General features: G+C 44.4%; 1 protein-coding gene across 2 annotated transcripts in view; it reads right to left on the bottom strand.

Moving 5' to 3' along the window:
• PARP8 (poly(ADP-ribose) polymerase family member 8) overlaps positions 1–12,097 on the bottom strand; it is a 175,757-nt gene that overhangs the window by 70,091 nt on the left and 93,569 nt on the right. For both annotated transcript variants that reach the window (XM_077347086.1, XM_077347087.1), the window contains exon 6: positions 6,683–6,760. In XM_077347086.1, coding sequence (XP_077203201.1) covers positions 6,683–6,760 — 78 coding nt within the window. The remainder of the gene's footprint in view (positions 1–6,682; positions 6,761–12,097) is intronic.

Here is a 12,097-nt window from a genome sequence, read left to right as displayed (position 1 = left end):
GCAATGCAGAAGTTTCCTTTAAAAAAATTAATTTTGGGACTTGTGGGGGGGGGCGTTTGAGTCCCCAAAACCACCGCTCAGTGGGGATTGGTGGCTTATGTTGATTGACAACCCAAAAAGCCGGGGGGGGAGCCTGTGGGTTGTCCACGCTTCCGGATTCTCCGCCACCTCGTCGAGAAGGGAAAAGCCATGATGAGATGGCGGAATAACGCAGGAAGGGTCTCCCATCAGGAAGCAGCCAAATGTGCAGTTTATAATTGCACTTTTACAAGAAGAAGGTGGTGCGCATTATTCACCTCTGTGCAGAAATGGTCCTGGATTGTGGTACCTGTGGCGTGAGGGTTCAGGACCTTTGCAGAACTAAGCATGGTCGGGGATGAGTTAGTGTAAGCACAGAACTTCTAGGCTCACTATCTTACTCAATGATGAAGGAAAAATGGAAGACAAATGCAACAGACAAGCATAATTATCGGGGGTAGCTCCAGTCCTGGGCACAGTATTCTCCAGTACCCAGGGTCGGATTTACATGAAAAGAGGACCTAGGCTATTCCACTTATGTGGCCCTTTCACTTCCCATTTTTAAGTTTGTAAATTACATGAGAGATAATAAAACACATCATTACTGTGATATATATCAATATATGTTAAATGAAACATGTTGTGATTGGTATTAACCTTTATAAAAATGTGGAATATAGGCCCCTCTTGATCTTGAGGCCCTAGGCTGAAGCCTAGTTAGCCTATAGGAAAATCCGACCCTGCCGGTACCCCTTCTCCCAAAACTAAGAGTCTGTCGTTGTCATTTGCCTTCTTTCCTGTTTCTGCAGGAGGATTTGTTGCTTCTACTACACAGTCCCAAGATCAGGGTGGTCACATTCCACTGCCCCAACATCTAATCCTGATATCCACTAGGAGACCTCCATCCTCACTTCCTCCCAGTTCCTCTAAGACAGAGGACAAATTACAACTCCTGCTTCTTGCTTCCACTGAGCACTGTCAACAACAAGTGGCCAAAATTTCTCACCGCAGCTGTTGCCGGGCAGAAGGATAAAGAAACAAGGCAAAGGAGAAATGGCCATTATGCTTCTTACTTGGGATTGCTACTCGTTTCCTGGCTTGTACAGAGGAATGATTGGTGGTGCCATCAATAACAAGTGTTAGTCTATCTCTGTAGTTTCCGGATCTGTCTTCATCAATGAGCACAAGAAGCTGTCTGTCTGTCAGACTCATTCCGTCTAGTTTTCGGTTATCGGTCTGTCTGAGAATGTGTAGGGGCATTTCTTTTCATCTATAGATAGCATGTTTGACTTTACTGAGAGGCAAGAAGAGCTGCTCCCTTTGAGAATTGTTATTCGTAGCCTCTGGTTTTAGGTACACTGAAGGGCCCGATTGGGGGAAAATATCAGCATACATGAGATACAGGGAATGTCTGAATAGCTGAACTTTTCCAAAAGGCTTTCTTGGACACTATTATTAGGAAGAAAACCAGTTTCAAAGTCATTGCACTGAGAAAGATAGAGGTCAAACTAGGGACATCATCTTCCAATCCAAGCAGAAATTTGGAAAGGGGTCTGTACAGCAGTTGATTGCAAGATTTGGAGCGATTAAGGGAAGATTCTAGACTTAAGCATTTACCAATCTTAGGGGTCTGTGGTTTCCAGCACTTGCACATGCCTACTTTAGTTCAGTAGGAGACCACATGTGTGGACTGCAAAAGATCCCAGTTTCAGTCCTTGCCATTGCATTGAAAGGGACTCGCACAGCGGCTGTTTGGAAAAACCTTCCTCTCCCCAAGACTCAACAGGAACAACGTGGCTGAAAACGAAAGGTAAATGCTTCGCTTGGACAGCTGCAGATCCCTTGTTATTTTCCAGATAAATGGAGAGATTGAACAAAGATTGTCATGGTGAAAAGGGAATTACTTGCTAAGATAAAAAGGTTTTGCTGTCTCGTGTCTGGAAAAAAAGGGTTTAGAAGAGATCATCACTAAACAGAGTCATATTATAGATTTCCTCCCTCCCCGAGTTGTTCAGGAAAAGGAAAGTATACCTGCTGAGAAATTCTGCACAGGTAAAGGAGCCCTTTTATTAAACATCAAAGTATGTTGTTTTTGTCTTCCCTGCTGCCACAATTCCTCACAGCTCTTCTTCACACATCTATTCCATTTTTATCTCATGGATTACCTACACAAAATAGTGTGATTGTGTAGAATATGGTTGGGAAGCATACCTGTGTACCCCCAGGGCCCATCCCCTTCTCACCCCCTCCAAGCCCCCTCATTTTGGGGGGGGGGGCGACAAGTCAGCATGGCCCTATATGGTCATACCACCCAATAAATGTTCAGCAAATTTTAAACCAGAGTATTGCAGGATACCTTCTACATGATCCATAGGAGACATTGCTGCCCTCACCATGTGCCCATCTGTATGTTCATGTAACCTGGAGAAAACAGCATCCATGGCTCCCTCCCCTCCTCCATTTTTGCCCTCCTGACACTTCACCTTAAATCTCTAGTTCAGCAGTGGAATAGGCTGCCTAAGGAGGTGGTGAGCTCCCCCTCACTGGAAGTCTTCAAGCAAAGGTTGGATACACACTTTTCTTGGATGCCTTAGGATGCTTAGGGCTGATCCTGCGTTGAGCAGGGGGTTGGACTAGATGGCCTGTATGGCCCCTTCCAACTCTATGATTCTATGATTCTATGATTCTAGGAACTTGCCAAGCCACAGTGAATAGCCCAGTGCGGCCACTTGCCAACAAACATACCGCCTTGCCCCCCTGCACAACCAGTATGGATACAACACCTGCACACCCACAAACTGCACGTACCCTGGTGCCATCCATTCTTGTTCATGCTGTTTTCCACTCATCCCAGGATCCCTGAAATTTCATGCCAGCTTTCTCTTTCCTCTCACAGAACGATTGCTTCTATTTGGTTCTGTTACAATTTCGCCCCTCAGCCTGAGGACTCGCTTTGTCCTTTCAATTCTTCCTTTTAAAATCCCATATGAAAACTCATCAGATTGCTTTGCTCTTGAATGGTCTTTTTTATTGATCTCTTGCCTCTTTTCATCCCTCCCCTCCTTCAAATATACTGTGAAGTAGGATGAGCACACTCAGACACTCTTAATATTTGATCATCTAACACCAGCCAAATATTCATCTTGTCCTAATTCCATGTTCCTTGAGGACAAATGTAATTGCTGGTTTGCTCACTCCGGTGTCCACTTTATTGTTATTTCACTTAGTTCAAATCCTCCAGAACTAAGAGGGGGGTGGAGGCATGAGCATATAAGCGAGAGGAATAACCAAGCTCATTTATTCAAGTAAAATCAATGCAATGGCTGACCAAAGTTAATTAGGAGAAGAAACATAGATTTCATACCTTGCTTTTCTCTCAGTTTCTCTCCTTAAAGTGGCTTACAATCTCCTTCCCTTCCTCATCCCACAACAGACAACTTGTGAGGGAGGAGGGGCTAAGAGAGGCTGAGAGAGCTCTGAGAGAACTGTAACTGGCCCAAGGTCACCCAGCAGGCTTCAAGTGGAAGAGTAGGGAATTAAACCCGATTCTCCAACCATTATCCCACAATGGGTCTCTAAGGAAGCTTTGTGGAAACGCAGAACTTGATTTTATACTCCAAAAGTGATTTTGGATATGAATGGATACACAAACTAAGTCTTCACCATCAACAGTTCATGGGTGGAAAGAGGCAAGTCTGCTACTGCCACTATCTTCATACCTTCTTTGTATCTCTCGAAGCAAACAGAGGACTACAGAGGAGCCAACTCAACAGTGCACTATATTGGGACATCTTGACTGACCCAGAAAGGCATGTTTTGTTATCTCTGTCACATGTTTATCCTTCCAAAGAGCTTAATACAACATCAATGATTCTCCCCACTTCCACTCTCTTACAAATGGAATTAAAAGAGCAATAATGGGGCTAGTTGTGTTTATTTGTATTGCAGCCAATGTTTTTAGCCACTTACAACATGATTTTACTGACATTACTGGACTGACTCCAAATCACAGGGTTAAAGCCAAAGTTGCCCTTCTGTTCACAGGATTGTCATTTTTTCCACCTTCAGTGAAAAGGGCACCTTTGGGTCCAGCCCCCTTATATTATTAATGAACACGTTAAGCAGTTTTATAATGCATATTTTGTTTTGTTTTACCGTAAGCCTAACAGGCACTTTTAAAATGGAGAATGCAGCTAATAAATAATCAACAAGATCATAAAAGTAGGGCATTAAATTGCAGCTGTAAATGCAAGTATAAAAGAAAACCATTTTAAGTATAAAAGAAAACCATCATCTTGGCGATCAGCTACATGGGACTCCATGAATTCCTTTCAAATTTTCCATGCCTAGACCATGAATCTCTGGCTGCTCTAAACACATTCTAAACACTACAGCCAGAAAGTAAAACTTTATGCCTCCAATATTATGAATGGTCAGTCCTGAGTTAACTTTCCAATGAGTTTCTTCCTTGGAATTCTGCATTGTACAGAGGGTTGGACTAGATGACCAATGGAATCTTCCAGCCCTACATTTCTATGTTTATAACCCCAGGAGATATTATAAGAATCAAGTAGACAACATGTCTTTATGAAAGGTGTGGATACAAAGTATTATGAGCAGGGGCTTGGACTAAATGGCCTGTATGGCCCCTTCAAACTGTAGAATTCTCATGTTCTAAGACACGAATAACAAAAAGAGGAGCAAAGTCAAACAAAAGTCAACTAAAAGGCACCAGTTTAGTGCCTGGATCAGTTTCTCAAAAAGGCCACCTACACAACACGCTTCTGTAATGTTTACAGAAATTCACTGACATTTTGGTGCATATATATTTTACAAAGGGCATAAAGTATGAAAAGGGCCTTTTTAGCACCAGAAAGGAAAGCTGAAGCAAGTGTCCTAATTAAACCTTTTGTTATTCTCACAAAAGATGCTAGAGAAGGGACAGCACTTTCATTCTTCTTCAGAAGAGGGTGTGCTAATGTTTTGAATTCCCCAAGAGAGCAAGAAAAAAAGAGAAAAAGCATGTAGTCTATTCAAAATCATCAGCAAATCTCAAGGTGAATTAGACTTTAAAAGTCCTAAAATGGACTTTTACTCTTTTGTATTTTAAAAAAGTTATATAACTGACTTTTTCTAACATTGAAATTCAGTGTTATGCATTTTTTAGCTTAATAGATTGCACAGAGGTTGGATCCCATGGATTCCACTAGAGCAAGGGTGGCCAAACTGTGGCTCTCCAGGTGTCCCTGGACTACAATGACCATGAGCCCCTGCCAGCGCTGGTGGCAGTCTCTGGAACTGGGTGAAGGCCTCTTCCATTGGAGCAAAGTTCTTTCACTAGAGCAGGGGTAGTCAAACTCCGGCCCTCCAGATGTCCATGGACTACAATTCCCAGGAGCCCCCTGCCAGCATTCGCTGGCAGGGGGCTCCTGGGAATTGTAGTCCATGGACATCTGGAGGGCCGCAGTTTGACTACCCCTGCACTAGAGGAACGTATCTGTGGGACTCAACCAAAAGGTTGCTTGGGATATGATTCTGCAAAACCTACGACTGTAAACAGCCTTACTTGTAAATGCAGTTCTACTTGAATAATTTATTTAGTAAAACATTTCTCTCCCACATATGCAAGGCTTATGAGTCAGCTCCCCACCCCCAAATTGATCAGATCTTTAAAAGCAAAGTAAATAACAATTAAAACTCCAATAAAACAATTAATTAACACCACACATTGTGGCTAGTAGCATGTAGCCAACAGCAGCCAATAAAACCAACCAACCACCAAAAGCGAAGCAACACAAATCAACAGAATCCAAATTAAATGCCTGGATGGGGGGAAAGAAGTTTTTTTGTTTTTTGCACCAGTCACCTAAAATTACTGAAGCAAAGTGCCAGGTTTGCATCTGCTGGGAGGCAGTTCCATAAACAAAGAGTCATTACAGAGAAAAGCCTCTCCCTGGTGACCAGCCATGTCATCCTGGAGAAGGGGGTCACTTTGGAGAAGGGTTTGGCAGATTATCTTAACTGATGGGCAAGTTCAAATGGGATTAAGTGATGCTTTAAGTACCCCAGTCCTCAAGTGTTAGAAACTTAACAGGATTCACTGCCAAGTAAATATGTTAAGGATCAATACATGAAATTCATACCCACACACTCACATTTTAAGATTCATGCCTGAATATCCCCCCCCCCCAAAAAAAAACTGTGCATGCTTTCCTGCACAATGCTGAATAAATGAGTCCCACTGAACATGTTGTTGTTATGTGCGAAGTCGTGTCCGACCCATCGCGACCCCATGGACAATGATCCTCCAGGCCTTCCTGTCCTCTACCATTCCCTGGAGTCCATTTAAGTTTGCACCTACTGCTTCAGTTACTCCATCCAGCCACCTCTTTCTCTGTCGTCCTCTTCTTCTTTTGCCCTCAATCGCTCCCAGCATTAGGCCCACTGAACATGGGCTCTGTTAAACTATCCCTGAATTCTACAGGCATGCTCAATCTACTACAGGGGGAAACCTGGAGCCTACCAAGTTAACAAGCCAGGATCAGAAGTGGCCCTAAAGCAAACTGTCAGACCCAAAAAGAATTGGAGAGACAACCGGGCTGTGTGGTCCCCGAGAAACTTTTCAAATAATAAACAGGAAGACGGTCAATCATTCATTCCTTACCTGCCCTCCGTAGTAAAACTCTTCTGAGTCATTATCCCCTTCTGAATCCTCTTCAACCGCACTACTGTGCCTTGATTCCTGATTCAAAGAAGAGGGGGAAAGGGGGAAGGGGATGACAGAATAAACTTGATGAATGATACCTTTTAACTCGCTCCTTCTCCGCTGTGAATTAGAGAAAGACAGACCATTGGGGTAAATTAGCGTTAGAGCTGCCTGGTACAAAATGTCATGCCCCTGTAATGACAACATCAGAAGGGTCCTGCTGGATCAGACCAAGGATCATATTTTCCACCATCCCATCTCACATGGCAGTCAAGTAGTTACTATGGAAGTTCCACAACAAGGCACAGAGGCAAGGCCTTCCCTGATGTTGCTTCCTGGAACTGGTATTCAGAGGTTTTACTGCCTCTGAATGCAGAAATTCCCTTTAGTTCTTGTGACTAGCAGCCACTGATAGACCTATCCTTCATGGATCTATCTGATCCCCTTAATGCTCTCTATGTCTGTGGCCATTCTGCATTTTAATCACTTCTTGGGTAAAGAAGTAAAGAATTAAGGTCTAGAAATGAGCAGCCAAAGCTTTCCTGGAATGCAGGTAAACAGCACCATCTGGTAAATAGCATCCCATTGAGCCTGTATCAATGGGACAGGGCTCCACCACTCCATCCTCCCAAGAAGGGCCATTGCCTCAGTTTAAAAACTCTCATCCTTGGTTTCTTTCAGTCTTCAAATTCCCATTTTGATGCAACATGTCTTGTATAAAAGGAAGCTTTAGAGGCAAGCGATCTGTTCATAGGATCCAAATTGTGCATTTAAGGAGCAGGCAATACCATATAAATTGCATATCAGAACTGTACACCATGTGTACACTGTGCAGGCAAGTCCACAGAGGGACGTGAGACCACTGACACAAATGTAAGTGCCTATAAAAAGAAATAAAACAGAGATTTGTTTCCGGTTCAGTTTGCTTTGCTTTTCACTAACCTTGGAGAAGCCAGTTGAAGGAAATATCTTGTCCATCATCAAAAGACCCAATGGGAAAGACTATGGGAGGAGTACAGTATTTGCTGGCATATAAGACTACTTTCCCCCCCTGAAAAACAGGCCTCCAAGTGGGTGGGGGGTCGTCCTATACGCCGGGTGCACTTCAGTTGGGATAGACATAGCTGCCCTTAGTGGCCCATAGTACTGTAATGGAATGTAACAAACTCTAAGTTTTGAGTGGAAATGTTGGGGGGGTCGTCTTATACGCCCAGTCCTCTTATACGCCAGCAAATACGGTAATTCTGAGAAAGGACTCTGCAATTGACTGTGCTTGTGTGACCCCAAAGGTCTACTCTAGTTCACTCTAGGGCCCAGCTAGATATTATGGTGTCCATGGGCCTGACCAGTGGCCGTCATGGCCATTACATAAATGCCATGAGGGTGTAGCAGTAGCAGATGTTCATGACCACCACCCCCATACATCTCCTCTTTAGGTGCTCCCTTTATGCCTCACTCCGCTCTGAGATAATATCGCCTATGTTTAAGGATGCATTGGCATTACCGATCAAGAAAAAAAAATCAAGTTCCTCTTATGGGAAGGGGATGTCACTTTTGTAAGCAGACAGCTAAATTTTGTGCAATGGCCAATGGATTACGACAGTCATATGCGGAAGCAAAGAAATGTTATCACTTGTCTCAGCTCTCTTCTATTTGACATAGGAACAGGAATTTTAGTATTACTTTAAAATGGTCTTATGTAGCCTGTATTTAATAAATTCACTCATGTCCTCCCCCACCCCTTTTCAAGTGCTAAACAACCCACCCTACACCCCTCAGTGTGGGGTAGATGGAGTGCACTTAAAAAAAAAATAAACCCCGCACTTTACACAAAAGGCATTAGCCTATTTTGGCAAAGCATTTCACCCCAAATAGATGCTAAAACAAAACCCCCCAAATGATACCTTCTTCACCATGCAATTGCCTGAGCCGCCCTTCTACCCTGCGGTGCGAAGAATGCCAACAGGAGAGGTTGCTTAAATTAACACCCCAGTCTTGCTGTTCGATGGATACTTGTGGGTTGCCCCTAGCAACCACCTGCACTTACCAGAGGCCTATGTACTAGAGCCATGATTCAACACTGATCAGCATTCAGGCCCTTGATGGCAATTCGATGTGGGACAGATTTGGGGGCAGTGGTAACCTGGGTTTCCATTCCACTAGGGTGGCCAATCTCCAGCTGGGTTCTGGAGAACTTCATGAATTTCAACTGATCTCAGGATGACAGAAACCAATTCACCGGGAGAAAACGGCTCTTTCCAGGGCGGATTCTGTCACGCTGTACCTTGCTGAGGTCTTTCCCCTTCCCATAACCCACCCTCAAAATCTCCAGGTATTTCCTAACCCAGAGCTAGCAATCCGAGGTTGATTCCGAGCCCCCTAAACGTACAGATTATAATTTTGTTGCACAAACCAGAGTCACTGCACATTAGGAGTCTTTAACCGCAGCTATTTTCAGTAAACCCTTTATCCTCTTTTCTACCATATCTAAGCATGAGGTAGTCAAGGAGTCTCAGAGAAAGATGAAGCTTTTTGGGAAAAATCTGCTTCTGTTTTCCAGAAATGAAGAAAAAGATGCCAGGAGAGAAAACAAGCTATTTTATCTCATCATCGGATTCAACACTTGGGAGGGTGGGGGGGCATACAAAATCTCTCTCCTCAATTCATAGACCATATATTCAGAAACGTGAATTCCTTTTTGCTAGCTAGTTTTTAAACCTAGACAGGATTCACATAAGAAATGTTGAGTTTGGTGTTGGTCAAAAAGGAAAAAAGGAAGACAGGCTGTACATCTTTTCTACTCTCCTTTGACTAAACATATACTGCTTAAGTAGGTTGTTAATTAAGAAAGCAGTACCCAAAACTATAGAGCCCGATTCCAGAAAGGCATCTCTCTGCTAGTCATAGAAATGCAGGATACAGGGTTGCCAGCCTCCAGGTTGTAGCTGGAGCTCTCCCGCTATTATAGTTGCTCTCCAGATGACTGAAATCCATGGCTGCTATGGAAGATGGATTCTATGGCATTATATCCTACTCAGGCCCCTCCCCTCCCTAGGATCCACCAAAGAGCTGGCAACCCTAATTAGTAGCCAGACCCCCTCCTCACTTTGAAGGCAAGTTTGCTGGCAAACACACCTTCACCTTGCACTGCAAAAGCATTGCCTGGCAGAAAGGTCCAAAATGAATGTCAGCTGTATCTAAACTGATCAAATGGCCATCGCCATGTTTCCAGGAACTGCCTGGACTCTTTGGGTGCGGCCACCGGGAGTCCGCAGGGAGCAGATAACCAGTGATGTCTCACGCTATTCAAAACAGAAATGTGTATCTGCGGATCAATGGGACTCCTGATCGTGTTCGAATTACATCAGCACTAAAGGCTTTTTCCTTGCCTTCACCTGGCGGAATTCAATTAGGGAGATTCTTAACTTGCCCGCCACACCTGCTCAGCATCCTGCCCCACAATCCTCAAGAAACCACTGACATTTTTAGTCTCGCACAGGTAATGCAATCATAGGTTTGTCTCTATTCTTGGGAAGTTCATTAAGGGGTCTATAAGGCAGAGGTGCTGGACTGAGACTCCTCCCCAGGCTCTTCCATGTGCAGTTCCCTCTGGTCAAGTCTCCGGGCTTGCAGCGTTCGCACTTCTTTGCAGAACTCCCGCTTACACTGCACGAGTTCTGCATTTCATAGAGCAATGCCGCCTTTTTATTTGGGAAACACATATGCAAGCTTGTATTGCCATTCCTTGCAGAGAAGATGCACCCTGGTGGTGATGGGTACACGCAACCTCTCTGCCAAGGCCCTGGCCTGTAGGAGAACAAGCACCCCCTCAGTGCAGAGGCCAGTGCCCCATCCAGCCACCGAATTGAGGGATGGCTTGCCCCTGCTTTGTCGCAAGGGCACAGAGCAGGTCAGTGGTGCCCTGGAAGAGCTTGAGAACATGCGCCATTTAGACGAGGGTTAGCTAGGGGTTGGTGCTGAGGCTGAACTCCTCTTCCCCGTGAAACAATGGGGCCATTGGAGGGTGGGGAGTGGGCATTCAGCTTAGCTCTCCCCTACCTCAGTTCTCCAGACATGGAGAGGGATCTGATCCTGCGAACCATCCTTCTACTAGAACAGGAAGGCGAGCAAGGAACAGATGGAAGCTAAGAGCTACAGAGCCTATCTCTGAAGGGCTACTTCATAAGAATCATGCAGCTGTGGCACAAAAAGCTGAAAACAGTATTGCAGCCTTGCTTGCAATGTAGCCGGACAGGAAGGGCCATCTGCTGAATAGTACTCGAGTTCTTTATTTGGATAATCAGAAATCCAGAAAACCAGAACCTATCTGAATGTTTCCATAGAAGTCCAATGCTAAGCAGGGGTAGTCAAACTGCAGCCCCCCAGATGCCCATGGACCACAATTCATGGGGATTGTAGTCCATGGACATCTGGAGATTGACTACCCCTGTATTAGAGGTTGCTAGCCACCATTGTGTCTGTGAGGCTGAGATCATGACTGTACTGCTGTATTGTTTAGAATCCTGTTGCCCATTTTCTCCACTTTGATCACAGCCACGTCTTTGATCTAGGCTGTTACAAATTTTTCATTCACGTCTTGTACACAGGTCTGTAATTGAATAGAAATCAGCTGTGGGACTGGAAGATGGGAGGGGGAAGGAACTTCTGCTCAGATTCACATTCCATTTGACAGCAATTTCCACGGCTCGTGACCCTAATCCAACTTTATTTTACAGTTACCTTCACATTCACACTTTCTGCGGTTTAGAGGAAAATCATATTGTCAACCAATGTTCAAGCAAATCCTAAAACACAAGGGCTGTTTTTTCCCCCGCGCCCATCCATTTTTGGAAGCAAAATACCGATTTATTTTATTTTCTCCTTATAAGTGACCTTGACGAAGGAGAAGCATGCTGCAATATTTATAGTTCACATAAACCAAGGAGCCTTTCCAAATGCGGCATCACTAGTGATGATAGAATCATAAAATAAAATATCAGGCTGAGAAGAGGGCTTGGGAACGACTTGGGCTCCATTCCCACCAAAGAGAAAGGGAGAGTTACAGAGCGGCAGCATCTTTCTTGCAAGAGAAGGCGGCTGGAGTATCCCTCTTTCAGCTGAACCAGGACAAAAACACTATTCCTTTTGACTCAAGTCTGAAGCCTTCTTCCAGGCTTAAGAGGCCTTCTTCCAAATTAAGCGGGTCATCCATCAGAGGAAGAGCCACTCACGTTGGAGAAAGGCTCCTTGGAGAATGGTTGGATCAACTCCACTATGTCCATCGGTAAAAGTGTGAGTCCAGTGGCAACTTTAAGATTCCTGAGAAAGTGTGCATGCAACAGAAAGCTTATACCAGAATTAAACTGAAAGCCA

Source organism: Paroedura picta, chromosome 7, assembly GCF_049243985.1.
Source record: "Paroedura picta isolate Pp20150507F chromosome 7, Ppicta_v3.0, whole genome shotgun sequence".
NCBI lineage: Eukaryota > Metazoa > Chordata > Lepidosauria > Squamata > Gekkonidae > Paroedura > Paroedura picta.
Note: the sequence above shows the minus strand (reverse complement) of the source record. Positions and strands in the feature narration are given on the sequence as shown.